This window comes from Magnolia sinica, chromosome 3 (genome assembly GCF_029962835.1).
Source record: "Magnolia sinica isolate HGM2019 chromosome 3, MsV1, whole genome shotgun sequence".
NCBI classification, from domain to species: Eukaryota; Viridiplantae; Streptophyta; class Magnoliopsida; order Magnoliales; family Magnoliaceae; genus Magnolia; species Magnolia sinica.
The window spans coordinates 88980581-89003678 of record NC_080575.1 but is presented as its reverse complement, the minus strand read 5'-3'; the positions used below and the strand labels follow the sequence as shown (position 1 = coordinate 89003678).

General features: G+C 38.4%; 1 protein-coding gene and 1 long non-coding RNA gene across 2 annotated transcripts; one reads left to right on the top strand and one right to left on the bottom strand.

Annotated features, from left to right (window-relative positions):
- Nucleotides 1-560: 560 nt before the first annotated feature.
- On the bottom strand, nt 561-2410 carry LOC131238620 (uncharacterized). Its single transcript, XR_009167980.1, has 3 exons — nt 1777-2410; nt 1251-1663; nt 561-633 (listed from the first exon to the last, which is right to left on the bottom strand). It is a non-coding gene; the product is annotated as an uncharacterized LOC131238620 (long non-coding RNA).
- Nucleotides 2411-5801: 3391 nt separating this feature from the next.
- On the top strand, nt 5802-17293 carry LOC131240179 (large ribosomal subunit protein eL38z/eL38y). The gene is made up of 3 exons (XM_058238272.1): nt 5802-5920; nt 13586-13769; nt 17116-17293. Exons 1-3 carry the CDS (start codon nt 5918-5920, stop codon nt 17136-17138), a joined length of 210 nt encoding a protein of 69 aa, XP_058094255.1. The 5' UTR covers nt 5802-5917; the 3' UTR covers nt 17139-17293.
- The last annotated feature ends 5805 nt before the right edge of the window (nt 17294-23098 follow it).

Sequence of the window (23098 nt, the reverse complement as noted above, 5' to 3'; positions counted from 1 at the left end):
CTTGACTACATTGCATCATATAATACCCATAGCCATATATAGAATCCCCCATTCAATTGGTAATATAGAAAGATAAATGTGCATTGGGAAGAGCATCCAAATTGCTAGTCCAGCAGAAACATTTCTGCCCAAATGATATGCAGAGTTTAGGAAATGTAGAAGTTGGAAAATGACCACCTAACAGAAATATAATCCCAAATGCACCCTAAACTAAGACCAACATATTCCTAAATACCGGATAAAAGTTCTTGAATCCATCTCTAATCCAGGATCAAGGAAAATACATCTAATTAAAAACCATAAATAAATACAACAGAAATCCATTCACACAATGAAGCCATCAAAATTTGAGAGAGAGAGAGAGAGAGAGAGAGAGAGAGAGAGAGAGAGAGAGAGAGAGAGAGAGAGAGAGACTTGCCATCCAAATGCAATCAACAAGAAAAACAATCTACAATAAGTGCACCAAGAAAATCCTAGCCATTCAAAGCTACTTAAAAGCAATAGCAGATTCAACCCTAATGCAGTCTTGACTCAACAGATGCAATTTTGAAGTGCACTCACCTAATCCATCATACACTGCCTGAGTAGCCAAGATTTCTTCTACCATCATCAACATATCATGAGCCCTGTTTCCTACATTGACGTCATATCATCCAATACGCCGTTATTAGAGAATCATAGCACCGCCGTACATGACATGGCCAAATAGACCAAAGCAAGGAAAAAAAAGGAAGAGAGAGACTAATACTCTGCCCCATTGTAATGTTGATAAGCAGGCACTTAGAAATTACTTACAAATTGCATATGGGTTAGAGAAGTTTTACAATGGGGCCCACCTGACAAATCGGACCAGATCTGGAAGTAGCGTTCTCTTCTCAGGAATTTAGATAGAAAATCTTGCTTTGTTATAGTTCAAATTGGTATCATGAACTTCATGATTACTCAGCCTGATGTGCTGCAACTAAACACATTACTTCATAAAACTATATTAAAAGTAATTAACAAATACTGATTTTTCACCAAAAGTTTTTTCACACAATTGCCACTGACCCTTCTGGTCTACCCAACTTAACAGCTCTTGAATTCAGGTTTCAACCCATGGTTAGAGATCTTGGCCTCAAAACTAGGCTGTTTAGCTCGGACAGGTGACAACTTATAAAAAAAAGGTGGACAGCTAGAAAAAGAAGTTTCAACCATCTGTTGAAATAGCCTTGTTGTTTGAGTCCAAAAGATCAATAAGCAAATCCTACCTGATAGAAAGCTTGGGTCTTGTACACTTAACATTTTGACACATGTTCGCTCCCTAAAAGATCAATCAGCAAATCCTCCAAAAGAAGCTCGTGACCCTCCAATAACTTCTTCTCCTTGCAGAACCCCCGAATTGGACAACCAACGGTCTCGAGATTGCCTGCAACACCAAACTCCATCATCTTACAATACAATTCCCACACTATATTAGTTTGTCCAGCCAGGAGAGAAGCCAGCAAGACCACATTCCAGACCATAAGATTCAGTAGAGATTGAACTTCTTCAATTCTGAATACATGTATGAGGCCTCTTCAATCTTCCCCTCTTCACAGAGACAATTTATGTACGTTTCTAAGGAAGCAGGCTCGGCTCGGCATTTTGTCAAACACAAGAGGGTCGTTGCAGTATTCAGGACCTTGATGGTTAGAAGAAAAAAGGAATTCAAGAGAAATCAATGAAATGGCTTCAACCATTAAAAAGCTCAAGAGATTTCTGCAATGAAATTTCAAACAAACCTCAATATATTACCTCCAAGTTGACTCGCTAATCAAGTGGAGAATAAAAACCCAAACCATCAAACTTATGCAAAACTAAATAGTATAAGATAGATTTCCAAATGAAATAGTCCATTACCAAATAGAAACAAAGAACCACTAACTGTGGTTTTGGAGGTTGAGGCAGTTGCTAGAGAGGGCAGAGACGGGGTTGGGGATTTTGGGGCATTAGGGTTTGGGGGAGGTTGTTACTAGATCTGGATTTCGGGAAGAAACCCTATGTGATTTGGGGAACAAACCCTCTGTTTCACTATTTCACTAGCGGATTTTCACGATATGGGTGATGGTTGCACAGCCACAGGGAAGATGGTTGCACTGCCAGAGAGAGAGAGAGAGAGAGAGAGAGAGAGAGAGAGAGAGAGAGATGGGATGTGGGTTCTAAGAATGAGAAGGATAGACGGAGAGAGAGGGAGGGAGAGAGGAGCTGCGAGATCTTGAGAGAGGAAAAGCAGATGGGAGCAGAGAGAGAATCTGATGGGTATTTTTTATTTTTATTTTAACATTTGGTTAGACCATTTCAGATCAGGAATGGTTTAGGCCGTTCCTGAACCAAAATCCTAACCGTTCCAAAATGAAGATTTTGGTGTAGTGTCCACGTGTCGCACGTACCAATTCTCCTGGTAATATTGTTATAACACAATATTAGTTGAAAAAGAACAGTCACAAGAGGGAGGGAGTGGAGATAAAGATTCATTAGACAATTTATACTCTTATGTTAATTAGGACATATATGATGCTCTGGATGCATATGAAGCTTGATGTGTATGTGTATAAAAATAGCGTGTAGCATGTATTAATTTAAATTTAACCAACCAGATTGTGTTGTCCCTTATGGTAAAATTATCCTAAAAGAATTATTTTCAATTATTATAATTGTTGATATGTAGATACTAGTTTGTTGAAATAAGACACTTGAATATTTTTATTTCAACCGTCTAATGGATGTCCACCAATGTAATTGGCAAATAATCAAGTAAACATAGGTTCATGATAACAAAGCAAACACGAGGGAATTTCGAAAATTCTCCAACAACTTTTTATATATTGTTTTACCTCAAATAAGATTTAAATAGAAGAATACAATATTATACATTGAAATAAAATAAAGTAAATTGATATATAAGAAATGTAAATCAATTAGAATAATTAAATAGAGAGATTAATTCTCCTCTCTAAAAATAGAAAAATTACATCAATCACAACTATCATATGGCACATCTAAACAAGCACCCATAATTTAGATATTTCAATTCATTTACTATGCATTGGTAAGCCATTCATAAGTGCATACCCACCATACATCTCACTTGTATAATTAAAAAACTCTAAAATTCTTAAAGAGGCTATAAGTTTGCAATGTTGTAACCTTTTAATTTTGACTCATTGATACTTGGGTGATCCTTGCTTTGTAAACACGCCACCTATTATATCCATCTTACCCACTTTTTATTTACACAGCTGAGTTAGTTAAAAACTCAAGCCAACTCACATAATAAAATTTCTATCTTTACCGACACAACCTGACCTTTTTTAATTTGTTTTTAATAGGTTAGCTCGTTAGTTCACACCCCACTGTCAGTACACACTCCACTGTTAGCCACCCTCACTAGGGAATCAATACCAAGACCCCAGTGTCGATACAACCTGACTTTTGAGTCGAAAGTACTTTCACAGCAGGTGGCCTCTAGTGACTCGAGCAAACTTTTGGTAGTTTCTCCTCACATTATATCACACATGGGTGTTGTGCTACCAATGTGTGGAGAGAGAGAAGTGAAAGAAGAGAGAGAAAAAATAATAATAACACTAGTTTTATAGAGACTCCAATATTTGAGATAAATTATAAGTTGTTCATTGACTTTTGTAGCTGACATTTGGATATAAATTATAAGCTGTTCATTGACTTTTGCAGGTGGCATTTGGATCGCCAGACCAACACTGGCTTAGTGGTCTCTATACTAAGGTCATGGGTTCAAGTGAGCATGTAAAAACATAACCCATGAAAATGTCCAAGACCCGCATGCTTATTGTGAGTTAGGTGAGACACCTGAGGTGGGTGGGACCCTTGACAGCGAAGCTTATTTATATATCTACCTATTTGGATTCGCGTATAAGGGTGTATTGTATCCTATTAAAGGTGGTTTTTTCCATTGTACCGTGTTTGAATGTGAGTTTGCATCCGGCTTTTATCATACGCGCGAATACATCACCGACTCAAAATTTTCAAAGGGCGGTAATGTAATTTCAGACGGCACTGCATCGTGCAGTGCAGTCTCTTCAATGCTCAGTATTCCCGGGCGAAATGACTTGATTTCTCTCTATCCCCTCCGTTTCTTGTCGTGTGGCCCACTTGAGTTTTGGATCTGCCTGATATTTTTATTCCTATCCCATCCTAAGTTTGGGAAACCGATGCACGGAGTGGATTTATCACTGCGGGTCCCAGATAGCTTCTGACCAAAGGAACTTCTCGCGGCCCACGGCCACAGGCGATCACGTCCCTATCATAGCTGGGCCATTACATCAACTGTCTGCATCACCTAAAGCTAACTTATAAATTTGATTAGGCATATGATCTCAAACAAGGCAAAACACAACGGCAAAGATGACCGCAGAAAGCAATGAGCATTTCGTACTAATGCATGGAGGCTGCCATGGAGCTTGGAGTTAGTACAAACTCTGGATGTTGCTCACGTCAGCCGGTCACTAAGTCACAGCCATTGATCTTGCTGCTTGTGGGGTCCACCCGAAGCGAATCAACGAGATCGGCTCATTCCACGACTATACTCAACCGTTGATGGATTTGATGGCTTCTCTTCCACCCCACAAAAGGGTGATCCTGGTAGGCCACAGCTTCGGTGGTGTTGTCCTTTCTCTAGCTATGGAGAGATTTCCAGAAAAGATCTCGGTGGCCATTTTCGCCACCGTCATGATGCCAAGTCTCACATCTCCACCATCCATTATCGTGAAAGAGGTATATGTAATATTCTGTGCCTTTTTTTTTTCCTTTTTCTTCTTCTTCTTTTTTTAATCCTAAGAAAGAACAAAAGACATGTAATCTTCTCCACTGTTATACAAGTGCTATCAATATTATACGTATATATAATACGCAACCCTAATACGTCGTATCTAAACATTGATAGGTGGAATAATTTGTATACTTGCCCAAATAATACCTCCTATATAAACATTAATATATGGCATGTTGATTTGGATGTATTTTGAAATTGATCGAACGTATACATAAACAGTAGTCAGATACAATACAATACATGAATCCAAACAGGCCTTAAGTAGATCATCAAAATCACACCCGACATATATGAATAGACCACATAAATATCATCTTGATCCAAAAGCTTTTGTGTGGCCTACATCCAACCCATTGAGAAGGTCACAAAAACATATACGAAGAGATCGGGTAAATATCATCTTGATCTAAAGGTTTTTTGGCCCACAAGAAATTTTTAATGGTCAATTACTACTGTTTCCCGTACTAAGGTCCATATGAGATTTGATCTGCTTCATTTTTTGGATCATGCCTTAAAAATGAGTTTTCAATACAGATGGACGGCGTGGATACAGTCACGTACATTAAGGTGGCCCCACAGTCAGGTTCCCACGCACCTCGCTGGATCAAAACTCCTGTGATAGTTTTGTGACATTTTTAAAATGGTGGTGACCTCATATGGGATACTTGTGCACAGCTACCTCAACATCCAAATCGTGTGGGCCCATTGTGGAGAAAGTACATATAAAAAATCACAACGAAAACATCACTAACCATCAAATTAATGCATAGGAAATGGATGGTCAGAAGTAAACTATCGATTGATCCAAATTCAAGTGAAAAATCAGATGGTTAATGTTGGGTTATCAATTCAAAATTTTTTGTGCCTTTTCGAGAGCAGGTTCAGGGATTTGGTCGGTCTGGATTGCGGTAAAAATACTTAAAGAGTCCCATAATTTAAATGGTGCTAAACTAGCATAGGAGTCTAGAGTTAGGGTTTCTGTATCGTATATAAGTCTCGCCTCACTTGTGCGGGTTAGGGTTTTGGTTGAGCGACTGCAGAAGAATTCCAAACTCATCCAAGCTCTCGTGCAAATCCCCCCGAGAAAAAATGGTATTATTTTTCCAATTTTGGATCTTTCTACTGCGTTTTTTCTGTAAATTTCTCTTAGCTTCTCGATCAATGCGTTTGTTTTTTCTTTTTCTGTTTTTGCTGATTTTTCTGTAAGATATTAGAATAGATTTCATTATCTGAAGCTTGTCGTATGCTCTTTTATTCTTTATCTTTGGATTTTTTTCTTTGATGTGGATTATCTTGCGATCTGTTTGAATTTCTAAAAGATTGGATTAGGGTTAGGGGTTCGAGTTTTTTTTTATTTTTTATTTTAATGGTTGAGTTTTCCTGGGGATGGGGTTCCAGATTATGGTTTTTGAGAACTGAATGCAGGGTAGAATTAAGGTTAGGGTCTAGGGTTTAGTTTTGAAGGTGCTGATGATGGGCATTAGTGATTTCAATGAATGTTTGATCCCCGGGTTGGAAACTTGATAGAGCCCGGCAAGATTGATAACTAAGCAAATCCTGACACGTGGCATTGGGCATTGTAACAAAAACTCTTTGGGACTGAGTTTGTTTGAGGCCAATGGGTTGGTGATCCTGAACGTTGATTTGATGGACCCACCAAGGATTATGGTTAGGGGTCATTTGGCAGCATGGATTCAGTATGAATTGGAATTCAAATCACAATTACCATGGAATCCATGTGAATTGGAATCCTTAGTTGTGTTTGGCACATGGATGGAATCCATGTGAAAAAAAAATTTGCATTTGGCACATGGAGTGTAACCACGTCATTTTATTGTGCATTCACGAGACAGATTTTACGAATTCTCTCATGTGGCCCACTATGATGTTTATGTGAGATCCACCCCGATCACTAGGAGTGTCACCCCATTTAGCTGTAGGGCCCAAAATTCAGACCAGTTTGTGATTCAGGTGGACCACACGATTGGAAACAATAAGGGGCATTCCTCTCCCAATCGTTTCCCTTCGTATGGCCCACCTGAATCATGAACCAGGCTGATTTTTGGGCCCTATGGCTAAAACGGGGTGATGCATCTGGTGATCCCGGTAGATTTCACCTAAACATCACATTGAGTCACACATCATCCTTGTGATTTCAAAACGGATGAATCGGTGGTAAGTTGATTCCATTTACCAACTTTGTGTACCCTACCAATTGCGACCCACCTTTTGTCATTACCACCAAATCCATGCTGCCAAACAGCTTAAGGTTTTGAGTTTATTTTTTGGTTGGATTTTGCTAAGGAAGGAGTTATTATAGATAATGTTTTCAAAGATATGTAAGGGTGGACTTAGGGGTCATTTTGCAACATCTATTCGATGGTAATAGAAGAAAGTGATCGTGTTTGGCATGGTGTATTCAATTTACCACTAATTCATCTATTTTGAAATCACTTGGAGGTGACATGATTTCAACACCGATTACCACTATTGATGTTAGGCATGAAAATCATCCAAATTTAACTTTAAGAATTAGTGGGCCTTGTCGTGATGTGTTAGTGAAATCCACCCCGATCACTAGGTGCGTCACCCATTTTAGGCATAGGGGCCAAAAATCAGCCTAGTCTATGATTCAAGTGGGCTATATGAAGGGAAATAGTTGGGAAAGGGACAGCCACCCTTGATTTTTTCAAGACCCACCGTGATGATTATATGAAATCCACTCCAACCGTGAGATGCAAGCTAAAATTTTGGCATTGGGATAAAAATCAGGCCCATCATGATTCCAATGGCCACACGAAGGGAAACAATTTGGAGGGTGAGTGTTTCCCCGTATATTGTTTTCAATCATGTGGTCCACTTGAATCATGGACATGGACCAGGCTGATTTTTGGGCCCTATGGCTAAAATGAGCACATTGGTGATCAGGGTGGATTTCACATAAACATCACAGCGGGCCACGTGAGAATTCATAGAATCCGTCTCATGCATGCTTAAAAAATGACGTGGTTTCACTCGACACATCAAACACAAATTTTAATGCCAAACACATTTAAGGATTCCAATTTACATGGATTCCATGGTAATTGTGATTTGGATTCCAATTCATACTAGATCCACGATGCCAAACGATCCCTTAGGGTTTAGGGTTTAGTTTTGATAGTGTTGATGATGGGAGTTAGTGATCACGATGAATGTTCAATCCCCCTTGGGACTGAGTTGGTACGATTGAGGTCAATAGCTTGGTGATCCTGAATGTTTAGTTTGATGGAACCGCCACGAATGGATATTGCCATAGAAACTCTCTCAAAGCGACAATCTAACTATTAACTTTGATTGGTTGCTTGCAAATAGCTGGTTAGATCAAAATACAACAATGGTGCAGATTTAACCTCAGCAATATAAAATGATACATGGATTTAGAATTTCCAATTAGATGGAGTATTGATTTTGATGAATTTTTTATCCCCATGGAAAAAAAAACTCCTTGGGACTTATCTTGCTACAGAAATCCTCCCAATGTCACAATCTATTTCCTAAGCCATTCAATTAGTGGCTTGCAAATAGATGGTTAAAATCACAACTATAAATGGTCCTGATTCAATATTGACAAATATCAAATGATAGTTGGATTTCGAATTTCCAGTTAGTGGATATATGAGCATGGTCCATCCATAGTGGGGTGAATCAGATTTACAGTCTGGATGTGTGAATCATGTATCTTGACAAGTTGCGCTGAGCTTGCTCAGTTTCATCGGAGTGGATAGTTGTGCCAATTTGATTGATCTTGGTTCTAACACTCTCTCAATTAATGCATGAAATTGAAAGAGAGGAAGAGATGGGTTTGGACTTTGATGAGTTATGTTCTTTTGTGTTGTAGGGCTACAAACTTGGATTTGGGTCAACCCGAACCCAACTGATACAACCTGAGTCAGGGTCGGGTTGGCAAGGTCCTCTAGTTGGTTTCAGGTTGAAAAAACCCAACCTGATCTGAAGTCAAGTTGAAAATTCCCTACCCAATTTGAATTTGGATTGCACGAGTCGAACCGAGTCGAGCTTGGTACAACTCAACTTGGCTCGACTCAGTCCTTGAGCCTGACTAGCCAGCTCGGCTTGATTCGGTCAGCAACTGGGTCCAATTCAAGCTTGGGCGGCATTTTCTCAAACACATGGAGAGCACCTTCAATTTCTCACAATATGCAAAACAACAGAAATAATTTACAGGTATTTCATCAAATACTCAATATGCAACTTCAAAACCAAGATATAAGGGTAGTTTTATCATGCCCTATTTTTATTTGTAGTGATTTGTTTCATATCCATGTCTTCTTCGCCACTAGCCGATCCCGCGGAGAATGTATGCACCCGAAACAACACTTCGTTGAGTCATTTCATCAAACACTTGGTGAGCAACATCAATATCAAAATAACCGAGTCACCGAATTGGTTTGATTCGAGTTGAGGTTCAATTTGAGTCGATTCGAGCTCAGACAAGCTCAAACTCAACTTGAAATTTTTTCGAGCTCCAAAAATCAGTTCAACTCGGCTCGAACTCAATTTCAAACTGAGTCGAATCGAGCTTTTTTGAGTTGAGTCGAGCGAGTTAACCGAGCTAACTTGGTTTGTCTACAACTCTAGTTCTGGTTGAGCAAATTTGGTCGGGTTTGGAACAGTCGGATGTATTTGGGTCATTTCAGGTCGACTATAGAGAATTTTGGGTTGGGTTCGGGTTGGCCACCTTGGGCTTGAATTTGGGTCGGGTCTGGTTGTGGGTCATGTCCTCTTGAAGTCGGATTGGACTCATGTGAACTCTCAACCTAACCCAACCAGCCCGAGTTGCACCCATATTGTGGAGAGCTTTGATCTCCAACTATGGAAAGAAGGCTCCCAAATCTTCCAGGAGTATCTAGAGAGCCCGTATCAACCTCTAATTGCCTGTTGATCAAAGAGGCCATTCAATGCAAACCCGAAAGGAAAAGAAAAAAAAATCAATAAGAAAAGAAAGAGATTGTGGGAAAAGACCCAACAATCCTCTAGCCGAATGCTATAGATCACAAATGCAAGACTGTGAGCAAGATCAATAGTCCTCTAGTCTAGAAGTAGGGACCACTCTCCCTCCCTTCAACAACCACCGTAGAGAAAATAAGAAAATTTCATAAAGAGAATATTAATCAGCTTGTCTTATTCCATGGGCCATAGGCTCCATTTATAATCAAACCTTACAATCTGTAATAAAAGCTATAGAATTGAAAAATCTATGAAAATTAAAAAAAAAAACACCTAAATAACAAAGCATTCTAATTAAGAAAATGCCTAAAATAAGAAGATACTTAGATAAGAAATATCTAAAATTATTTCCTTGCGTAATATAAAGATATGAAAACAAAGAGAGAATTTCCAACTCTAGAGATTTGAAAGAAAAGGAAAGTAGAGATGAGCTAAAAACGGAAAGTGGCCATTTTCTTGTGCACACGTGCGGAGCGTGCTCGCGTGAGATGCGGGCCTTTTCTTTAAATCTTGATCAATCGCCACGTGTGGCCATTTGGTTGCATCATTCCACCCGGCTTTGAAAACAACTCGTCCTTGAGTTTAAATTGGTAGTCATAATCTTCGGTGAAGATCCTCGTTTGTAGCGTGTCTTCTTTGGCTTTGCTGGTAGTTGATGGTGGAGACCTACACGCCTAATGGGTAGCTGGTGCGTAATATGGTGTTGAAACACGAACCATCTTTTCTTTTGTTTCTTGTTGGTCCTCCACGTTCTAGACGTCGATTGTGACCTGTTCGTCATAGTCTGTTTTCGATTTGCATACCTTGATTGATGTTGAGATGGTACTATCATGTTGACTGCTATGGATTTTGCCAATATGATTGTAGCACTATCTAACTCTTTGACCATCGGATCGTCCATATATGCCAAACCTTTAGTCTCCTCAATAGGATCATCCATCAGTTGATCTTTTGGTTTTACTTGAATTTTCTCCGATCTGACCATCGATCCATCAACCAATCCAAAGGAAGATTCCTTTTGAGTTGCGACACTATCCCCAACCACGTCATTCCTTAGAATGCTAGATAAAACATATTGAAGCCCATAAAGCTTTTCCTGTTCAATCAAGAGCTCAAAGCAAGCTCTCACGAACTCCTTGAGTTCCTTGAATTCATTTGCAATATCTTCTTTGGTTGCTTTAAGCTCCTTCTTGACCTCCTGCAAGTTCTCCTTTTGCATCTTTTAAATATTCGTAGGCGTCACTGACATTTCCATGCGATAGGATGCTTTTGGATAACCAACATGTGGGGAGGGGTGTCGAAAGGAATCACCATTAGGCATGACTCAAGATGATATGAATGATGATCTTGATCATTGAAGTAACTTAAGATAAGAATAGCGCGATGGATATGGAAAGGCATTGGAGTCCGAATAGGGATAATTGCACGACACATGAGAACATCTTCCTATCCATGACGTCCTTTTTTTTTTTTTTTCCAGTTTCCCAAGAGTAGAACTTGCTCTGATACCAATTTGATGCGAACTCGAAAGGGAAAGCAAATAAATCAATAAGAAAAGAAAGAGATTGTGGGAAAGATCCAACAATCCTCTAGTCAGATGCTAGAGATCACAAATGCAAGACTGTGAGCAAACTCAACAGTCTTCTGGCCTAGAACTAGAGATCAATTTCCCTCCCTTCATCATCCACCGTAGAGAAAAGAAGAAAATTTCATAAAGAGAAAAATGATCAACTTGTCTTATTCCATAGGACATAGGTCCTATTTATAATCAACCTTACAATCTGTAATAAAAGATATGAAATCTAAAAAGCTATGAAATTGGTAAGCACCTAAGTAACAAAGCATTCTATAATTAAGAAAATGCCTAAAATAAGAAGATACTTAGATAAGAAAATATTTAAAATTATTCCCTGCCTAAAAAATAAAGATATGAAAGAAAGAGCAAATTTCCTAATTTAGAGATTTGAAAAAAAAAAAGGAAAGTGATGATGGCTAAAAAAAGGTGGTCCTTTTCTTGTTCACGTGCGGAGCGTGCACGTGTGGGATGTGGGACGATTGCAACAAGGCGTCCCTTGTTGAACCCGAAGTTGTTGACTGGTCGTTAATGCGGGGGTATTTTCACACTGGGCTCGAGTGGAGTGGCCTGTGGGATGCAGGGGCACACTCGGGGCGGGCGGCCCGTAGAACCCATGGATTTGGGGCCTGGGCTATAAGATAATGGGATTGATTCGCCATGCTCTATCAGTTCGAGCTTTTAAAGCAAGTGGTTAATTGTCCTGTATCAAATTGGTATCAGAGCGGGAGGTCTCATGTTTGAGACTCTTCACCGGGTGTGATTAATGCGGGGGCATTTTCACACCGGGCTTGAGTGGGGTGGCCCATGGGATGCAGGGGCACACTCGGGGTGGGTGGCCCATAAAACCTATGGATTTGGGGCCCATGTGAGACGGGTGGCTCGTGCAGGGCAGAACCTATGGATTTGGGGCCCACGAGGAGGGTTCGGCCGAGGACCTAACCCATGGATTTGGGGCCTGGGCTATGAGATAAAGGGATTAATTCGCCATGCTCTACCAGTTCGAGCTTTTAGAGCAAGTAGTTAATTGTCTTGCATCAGTCACACTTGTTCATGGCATTCCAATCGTGGTCTTTCAGCATTGCTTCATGCACATGTTCCTCAACATCATACGTAGAGCAAGAGATGAGACAAAGATGAGAGACGATGGGACTTAGTGAGAGATCAGAGTGAGGGATGATGGTTTTGTTGGCTGTAGCCATTGTCACTCCCAGCAGGCTGACAAAATAGTGATTTCAAGGGATGGAAACCCTGCCCCCTCTTTTTTATGAGAAAAACTTCGATTCTTTGGTGGTCAATGTGCAGCCACGAAGAGATTATGTATGTGGCATACAAAGCACTCAAATTAAAATGCCCAAATCTCCGGCTTTATTTAGATGGATCATAAGCCAAAAGTTACACTAAGCCAATTTTGTAATAAAAAGATTGGTTGACATTTAATGATTGATTGGAACGAAGCCTCTGTCCATTGATCAGAGTTCAGTGCATTTCAATCGATCTGATTTTGGATCATTACCTATCTAAAATGAGTCACATTCAAACAGTTTAGTTTCAGCTAATGTAAGTCACATGTGTAACTTCTAAGCACATGCATCTCAACCATCAGTCTCAGCCAGAGTACCAAATAACTACCCTTCTTTCACATGCTTCCACAAAAAGGAGGGAGATCCTTCCATGTACTCTCTCTCCCATTGATCTGATTTTTTTGGATTATGACCTATCTACAGTGGCTGGGTCCAACAGTTTGGACGGTTTTGTTTGAGCTAATTGTTGGTCACATCCGCAATTTCTAAGTGCGTGCGAACCATCATTCTCAGTTGGAGACTTGGAGTATCAAATATCAAATAGCTACCACTTTCATATGCTTTCACAAAAAGAGGGGGAGAGATCCCTCTTCCATGCTCTCTCTCTCAGAGAAAATGTTCGACTTCAAAATAGAAGAGAATCCACTCATTATAAATAAATGGAAAATAACTGTATTTGCACTGATTTTACTGGGATCTCCTAGCTGTAACATGACTACATTAGGCTTGGACTGCTTTTACTAGGATCCTCTAGCTGCTATTTCTTTGTGTAGTTTTATTTACAATAACTGATCAGCAGCTTTTATACGTATTCCAGATCATTATGTTTACCTTGCATCAAATAACCATGTTTTGTGTTGTTGTAATGAACAGCCAAAGCAGATACATGAGATAAAGGATTTCCTTCTCACAGCAAGAAGGAAAGATGCACGGTCCGTGAAGATCAAAAGGAGTAAGGATGTGGTCAAATTCAAGGTCAGATGCTCCAAATATCTGTACACCCTTTGTGTGTTTGACTCGGAGAAGGCTGACAAATTGAAACAGTCTCTTCCTCCAGGTCAGTCAATACCATCCATTAACTTAGCTTTCTCCACCGGTTTTTTGTTCTGCCTGCTATAATTCTTTCTTCTTCGGAAATGCAATAAAAAAGGAAAGGTCAGATGTGCTCTCTCTACTTTCGGTAATTCTTCATCATCATCTAAGGCTTATCCCAATTAATTGGGGCTGGCTACATAAATCCTGTTCTGCCATTCCACTCTATCGAGGGTCATAATTTTTTTTGATAATTCATGGAAAATAATAAAAGGAGTTAATTTGATACTATTCGACCAGTTAAGCCATTACTCCAGTATTAATTATTGCTCTATAAAGCATACTGAACCCTGGATAACTCGCAGTCTCTACGTGCTCAACTAACTGAGAGAACACATACTAGTTGATAGTGATTTTACTTTTAAAAAACTTTCAATACTCTGGCAGTGTGACAGATAATCCGCAGGTATTCAGAAATTGCACGTACATATACATAATCAAAAGACACCGTCTAGATAGCAGGCCCCAATTTAGTCCCTGGATGTCTTACCTTGTAAACCTTGCTGCCTTCGATATATCCATGCTTCTATTTTTTCGAACTACCACCTAGTTATTTTGGTTCAACTTCCCAGTACCGTTTCTAAAAAGTTTTTCACTGAGCTACCTAATTAATTTTCATTAATGTACCTACCATTAAATTTCTCTAATGATAGTTTGATTGAATGGATTATTTTTTGATAATCATGAAACTGCCCTTCCAACAAGAATGCAAGTATTAAAAATTAGAGGGCTCTTACTTATAAATTCATACCATAATTGGGGCACATGTGAGATTTGGTATTCTCCTGAGGCTGGCCCAACAATGCCCTGACCCAATGCAATGTGATCTACCTTAATGTTCTTATGCTTTATCTAACACAGATTACTGCATTCATAAGTATCTTGTTGATAAATATAATACCCTATTCTTCTGGACTTGTGGTGCAGTAAACATGCACCAATGTGCTGTGCTGTGCACATGGCATACTCATGCATTCAATCTAGACACAGTCAAATTAATGGTCATTTCCATGTACGGGACATGACCAAAAAGTTTCTATGATCAGAAAATCCTCCGCACCCAACCATTGTCCTTGTTATGGATAGTTGAAGAAAATGGTCATAGGTCCACATTCACGGGAACAATTGGATTGCCCAATTAATATGATTTTTGGTACATGTCTTTGTACAATGGAGCTACAATTGCCATTACCTGAATTCCATGTAGTCAGGTGGGCATGTGCACATTTTCCATTCACCATGCTTGCTAGTATACGTCTATGGACCAGAAATGCCAGAGGCTCGCTTGTGCAGCCCAACCCTTACCACCCCCACCACATGATAATCCAACCCATTGTCAAGAAGGTCCCACTGAAGATGTGCATACATAATCTCACTCTTCAAAGATCCTTCGTCCTTGAAGAGGTTAGACACAATGGTCCGTATTCCATCGCACGCACAAGGATTAGTAGTTAGAGGGATTTTCCATACTGCCCATCCATCATTATGTCTTCTAGGTGAAAAGCCTGGATCATCACGTGGTGGGTGTCAAGGGGCAACCACTCCACATAGGGGAACTGAATCATTTGCAACACCTGTTTTGTGCAGCACAGAAAACACTGTAGCCGTGTGTGGCACATCATGATGTATATGTGAAATCCATTCCGTCCATCATATGAGAATGCTTAGGTTCACCGTACACACAAACATTGTTATCGCTACAAGTTTCGTTGGCGGGGGATACGGAAACAATATCAATATCGCCAACAACCGGAAATGTGGGGAAGCATGGAGAAAACGGTGGAATTTTTCAGTGAAACTTTAGAAGATGCTAAAATATACATATTTACATATTTAGGAATAAAAAAAATTGCAAACAGAATGCATACATAATAAGTTTCTATATAATGGGATCTTGTGCCGTAAGAAATCAGTCCAACCATCTCAGCTCATATATCCTTCTATCCGTCCAACTTTTGATCTAAACATCCATCAATATTTCAGAATATTTGACAACACGATATTTCACCAACAATCATCATCAATTGGAAAGGAAACGAATGATTGTGGTCTCAATATCGCTCATATTGTGATAACGATAAAATAGCAACATTATCAATATTATCGTCGACAAATTGAACGCTGCATACAACTATGCGCCCATTAAAAAAATTGAAATGGATTTTATTTTTTGATAAATAAATTCTTGGCGATATCGATACATTAGCAATATTATTGAAATATTGCCAATACACTGGTGATACAAGTGACACTTGGAATTTACAGTTGGAAAATATTGGTAATATCGATACATTGGCAATACAAGCAACACCTGGAATTAACAGTTGAAAATTTTGGTGATATCGATACATTGGCGATTCTTAGCGATACATCGCTGATAGTTGGAATTTCTGATACTACCAGTGTTATTGGTATTGCTGTGCTGGAGATATAGATAATATTGGGATACTTCGAACAATGCATGCAAGAGATCATCCTAAATAAATACTCACATTGGCTACACCAATAGTAGAAGTGTTAAAGCTGTGCATAAAATCTCCAATTTCATGCGGTGTGGCCCACCTGAGTTTTGGATCAGGCTGATTTTGTATCTTCCTCTTCCCTTCATCATTGTGAGCCACGCCTAATGAACAGGTTTGATGAAAGATGCACACCATAGGGGCCCCATATATAAACCTATGGTTTGTGTTCCATCCCCATCTTTCCCTGAGGTCTGGCCCACCTGAGTTCTATATCTGGCTGACTTCTTGCCCCAAAGCCTATCATTTAGGAGCATGCCTGATGGACGATGTGGATGAGACCTAGGCAACATGGGCCAACATAGCTTGGATGTTTTAGCATCCCTATAAAATAGGTGTTGCATAGGATACCAGTCCATTGTGATACATGACAGAGGGGGTGTGCTCTAGAGAGAAATGGCAATAGGTTTTTCTGAGAATCATTTAATACTCGGCAGAGATGCCAGTTGATACACATGTACCATGAATTTGTACCCAATACCTTCGTTATATATTAATTCAAATCAGAACGACTTAGTCACCGAATTCGTTGTCTGGAAGTCATGGTCCCAAAATGAGATCAGGTGTCTTGGTGAAATCAATGAGGTGGCTTTATAAAAACCTTTCTGAAAAAAGGTCCCAGGATGTAAATTGTATAATAATTATTGGTAATTTGCACTCGTCTCAAAAGTCATGTGTTTCACCTTCTAATTATATATCAAAAGGCAAGGGCTATTTTGCCGACATGCTGATTTCTTGCTTGCTTTATTCGTTGGAGTTTGGCATAACTGGTGCTGTTATGTTATTCTGCAGGTTTGAGCGTGCAAGACCTTTGAGGATAAAGGTGTAGAATTTGCAATTTGCAAGAGCATGTTTGTTGGTTGGCGATGATATTTTTTGCTTTAGAGAGTTTCTATTTTTTTTGTTACTGCGATGATATAAATTCTTGATTTTTATACTCTTTTTTTATGTTCGAAGAAGGTTTTATGGATATGGTTTTATGGACATATCCGTTTCTGCAATGGTAAGAAAAAGCATGCCCCAAGCAGCAACAATGCATAGAAATATATATTTCAGAAATGGGGGAAAAGCATTTTATCTTGGTAACTGTTTGGCTTCATGGAAAGAAAAGGAAACATTGTTTCCCCATGAAACGAACTATTCTGTTGTGGGAAACATCTTTTCCCGGTCCTTTCCAGGAGTATCGCTGCTGTCTTTTTTGCAGCTTTCGTTGTTGCTGGAACTATGTGGTATGGTTCAGCAACTACCCCGATTGAATTATTTGGTCCCACTCATTATCAGTGGGATCAGGGATACTTCCAGCAAGAAATATATCAAATCTTCGTTGTTAGTAAATGAACAAATTTATTTTCCCACCAGTGTAAAGGAATATGGACTTATGGTCGATAGCTTCACATTAATGAGCTATCCCCGTCTTTCGTTATTCCCCGTGCGAATGTGCCACTGTCCGTCTTCTCTTGTGCCTCACAGGTGCTAATGTGCTACATGTACCACTAATCATCTTTTGATGCCAAAAAATGTGCAAAACCACCCTTAAATGCACCAATGTGCCATTGTCCATCTCTAATTGCTCCACTATGCTACATGTACCAATTGTTTCAATGTCCACCGAGGTTTTGCCATCTAGCTTCAAGTGCTTGCATTTGTCAAATGTGTCAATGTGTCTTGTGCCTGCCACTGTACAGCTTCAACACCTCACACACATCTGCTGCGTGTCCTTTAATTCAGCTTCAAGCACATATGTTACGAGATTATTATCTATCATGAAGTATCACACGTAGGAATCATGTGCCCCTTTGCCTACGGTTGACTGCTCATTAATCATCACTTTGTACTCTATTGACTGCCTGTGTAAGCCAATACACTCTTTGTATTAGAACTTTTACATACAACACTGTCTTTCTAAGCCATTGTCACACGTACACGCCATCTGAGCCATCCAAAAGATCTTCCGCACCACAAATATCGCTTCTCATGAAAACGAGGCCAATCCGCTTGTCAGATAGGCCACACATGTACATCGGGCCACCCAATGACAAGATCATAAAATTGCGAAGCGTGATTATAAAAATTAAAACCAACTCCACATCCTCACCGTCCATGACAATGCCGGCACTTTCTCCGCGACACGGCTAGAAATCCCAGATGAAAAGGAATCAACTGCATGCCGAGAGGTTTTTTTTTTTAAATATATATATTTTAACGGCCTAACCTTATCTTCGGGACTTAAATAATCGACTATTTAGTTAATCAACGGTTTGATTGATCCTTTCGTGCAAGCCTCGATCCTTAAAACAAATCATATTCTTAAACTGTATTACGTAGACTAATCGTGGCCATAATCGAATTTTTAAGCCATTTAATAATCCATCTGTTGGATTAGTACGATATGTGCGACTGGTTATGTCTAAAAAAGCATCCACTACCACACATGCAGGAAAAAAAAAAAGTATTTTATTATTATTTAGTAATTATCTTTACTAAAAAATTAGAGAGCTTTTTTCCTAAATAACCTTAGTATGCTGGAAAACTAAAAATAGCACCCCCTTTCAAAAAAAAAGCTTACTTAAAAAAAAATAAAAATTAAAAGTGGTTTTTAAATTTATTTTTTTACGAGAATGTCTCTTGATTTTCTTCTCTATATCATTTTCTTTTATCACTGTTTTCCATCTATATCTTTTTTTTATCACCACATTTAGGTGATCTTTCTTACTTATTTATTAATCTCTAATAATATTTCATACTTCCGACTATTTTCTCTAACAAAAACTTTCACCTTAGAAAAATAAGTTCTAAACTTAAGTGAGAAGAAGATGATTAGAAATGAAATGATAAAAATATTATAAAAAATTTACTTTTAAAATATAAGCTCTTCTTTCATTAAAAGATTAAGCTTAAATTGGTCAATAAACAAATAGAAGGAAAGAAAAAGAATAGCAAAAAATTTCACTTAAAAAAATGAAAGTAAATATAAGATTAACTTTAGACAAATTTTTAAAAAGTTTAGTGTCCAAGTGAGATAATTTTAGTTATATTTGAAAGGTCATCGAATTATCTTTCTAACAATTTCAAGATTATCTGGATTTGACCTGCAGTGAGTTATAAACTTCTTTTTTTAAAAAAATTCAGTGATAGTAGAAAACTATAAACAACATGATAAACTTTAAGCCCATTTTTTAAAAGTCGGACAGTATGCAAATGAGATGATTTTAATCCAATTTGAAAGATTGTTGCATTATGTTTCCAATAAGCCCAAGATTGGCAGATCCAACCTACAATGAAAGATTTACTATTGTTCTTATGGGATCCCACCATGTAGCGTTACAACCACTGTTCATACAATATTACAACCACTAATTAGCTAGAATCATTTGACCCGTGTGAGTTTTGCTATATGGCCCATCTATGGTATTGCCCCACAGATGAATGGTCAGGATCTAATACATGTATTCCACGTGTACTAAGAATGAACTCACAGCTTCTGAAAACCTTCCTGTGTTGATTTTTTTTTTTTTTTTTAACACACGCACGCACACCACCACACACTCACGCCGTAGTGGAATTTCACCACCTATGGGTACTCGAACCCTCAACAGGTGTTGAAACTCCTGGGAGCCTACCACCGGAGTAAGAGTAAGGACCCAACCTTCCTGTTTTGATATTTACAGATGCTGAGCTATGATGAACTTTGGATGTATGCCCCGATCACCTACAATGTGATGGACGGTGGATCGCAGATTGATTTGGGTCTTTTGCAGGAATTACAATACAAAAACACTATAACTAATACAAAACCATGGGAAGTTATCCCATATGAATAGGGAGACTTTGCACCGTTTGAATGTTTGGGTCTTTGATTCTGATAAGTGGGCCCGTGGTCTCGCAATCGAAACCGTTTGAATGTTGGGTCCTACCTTGGATGTATCATGCGTCCGATACCTTCTCAACAGGACAATCCTAACCTTTGGTTTATGGTCTATTTGTGGAGAAGAGAACACAGCAGCGTCCATATTCATCTGGAAGTCCAAGTAGTGGATGGAATATTTCAATGTAGGAGACATTTAGGGCATGGACGATCCGCAATATTTAAAATCAGCAGTAATTGTCCTGATCACAGAACCGTGGGCTCCACTCAACTGAAAAGCCAAGTGTACTGCAATTCGTTGTTGGGATGGCCAATCTGGGGTTGGAAGCAACATACCAATGGTCCGGATTAATAAATATTGGTCCCACTTGGCAAATTGAAAACTCATGAATATTGTTCAAAGCTACCATGGAAGATTTTGGGGTTTTGCTACCTATTTTTTATTTAATTTTAAATCCGTGTCACTTGTTTGGAGCTTTTTGATTCGTTCTTTTTTTAATTAAATAAAAAACAATTGAACATTTTCAAGTATTTTGATTTTTCAAGGGTAATAATGCAATACTCATTAGAGCGTGTTTAATTTTTTTTCAATTTCATGTGTAGTGCAAAGTAAATAGATGTGTAATGTAGAAGGAGCTATCACTATCATTTTAAGATAGAAGACAGGTAAAAAAAAAACATTGTAATTATTATAATTTTACATTAAAAAATTTATTTATTTTACTGTGATGCTTGGTAAAACCAACGCGGATAGCAATAGCATTATATCATCCAAATGTAGTCGATGCGTTCAAGTAAAGAAAATTATAATAATTATCCATTTTCAATAATTTACTAGTGTAATTAGAGAATTTGTTTAAAATATCACCGTGGAATGAGGAAATATTTAAAAGTTCAATAGAATGAGTGTAGTTGAAAGAAAGATATTGGAATGATAAATGATATTCAGTATTCAAGAAAACTTCGGAGTAGTACCAATATATAGTAAGATGACGGGCAATAAACTTAGATGGCTTGACCAAGTACAATGGAGATAAGAGTAGCATCTCTTAGGAATAAGTTGGTACAAGTTAAAGGCTCTAATATGATAAGAGGATTCGAAAAGACATAGATAGAGATAATAAAGAATGATTTGATGAACTATGTTTAATTGAAAGTCTAATCCTTGATAGAGTGGATGATGAAACAGGATTTATGTAGTTGACCCTAAATAATTGGAATAAGGCTCGTATTGTCAGGATCATAATAATGATGATTGACTCAGATTCTTATATCTTTGCATATGTTAAACACTTATTTTAACTATAACAATGGAAGAAATGCTAATTGCACTCAGTCCATGCATTTGTAAGATTGACCATGTAAAATTCATGCATTTAGAATAAAGAACAATATTCTTTAGTAAGTATGTTTTTTACCAAACACACTAATCTTCTTAGTAAGTAGAAACTAAGATAAGCTACTTGTGGAATAAGGGGATGTTTGGATCGTAAGTTGCTTAAGATAAGCTACTTATGCCATAAGTAGATTATCTTAGTTTTTACTTGTTAAGAAGATAAGTATGTATGGTAAACAACATACTTATCTGCTTAGTTTCTACTTATTAAGAAGATAAATATGTTTGGTAAACAACAGACTTATCAGCTTAGTTTCTACTTATTAAGAAGATAAGTATGTTTGATAAACAACATACTTATTAGCTTCTCCCTTCTTTCATCTCGCCTTGTGCCCCTCTTCAGCAACTTATGAAAAGTAGAAAAGCTAAAAGAAAATATTTAACTGAAATGATATTTAGTTATCTGAAACAAGTCACTAATATACTGCTGTAAGTAGAAAACGTAACTTACTTGGTGGTATCCAACCGGGCCCCTAAGTAGCTTATCTTAAGCAACATAAGATCCAAACGGGCCCTAAATCACATGATCAATCACATTGTTAAATGCATTCTTCTTTCACAATGCATATAACCAATCACATCCATTCATTCACATAACCAATCACATTATAGACTCCACCACTTGGACCAACTCGTTTAGTCTTGAGTTGAGTTGGGACTGCCTGAGTCAACTCAGGCTGAATCAGCCTGACCACCTATGGTATCGAAACCAGATTGGGTCCTGAGTCTGAGTCGACCGGGATGAATGGCATCAAGGTCATCTGATTCATAACCAGTCACATTGATAAACCTGGGAAAATGGGCATGCAACTAAAACCAGTAGCATGGTTAAACCAGTGACAATCAATTACAAAACCAAAACATTGATGTTTTTTTCTTAATAATGTATGGGAGACCATCAAGCTGGAGGGAAAATCCTAGTTTCGAGTCCTGTGATGGTTCCTCCCTATTTTGAAAATGGTGCAACTAATTAAGTACAACTATCCAGACCATCCAAATTGTGGTTCACGTTCTGAATGTATCAAATCACTAAAATCGCACTGATCAAGCAATCCTAACCATCCAATTAATGACTACCAAATGGATGATAAAAAGTAAAATAGGTGGTTCAAATTCAAAGGGGAAAACAGATAGTTAATACCATCTCTTCAGTGTAATTTTTGGGTTATGCTCTTGGGAGATCTAGATTGCAGTGCAACTAAGGTCATTTATAAGGTTGAAGAGACCACCATTTTTTAAATGGTGCTGAACTAAAATAGGAGTCCCCTTTCAATCACATACAAGCCTAGTAGGCCAATTTATTAAAAAAAAAAAAAAATTAAAAAAAAAAACAAAAAAAAACAAAACAAAACAAAACAAAAACAAAAATCACTTAGTCAAAAAAACACTTCCATCCACATTTTTTTATGACGATAGGGTGTCCCCGCCCCATTTTAAGGTGACATTAATCCCGCAAATACACGCAATCACCGGCAAACCACGTGCATCGGGTAATCCCGGGGAGGGAATCAAAC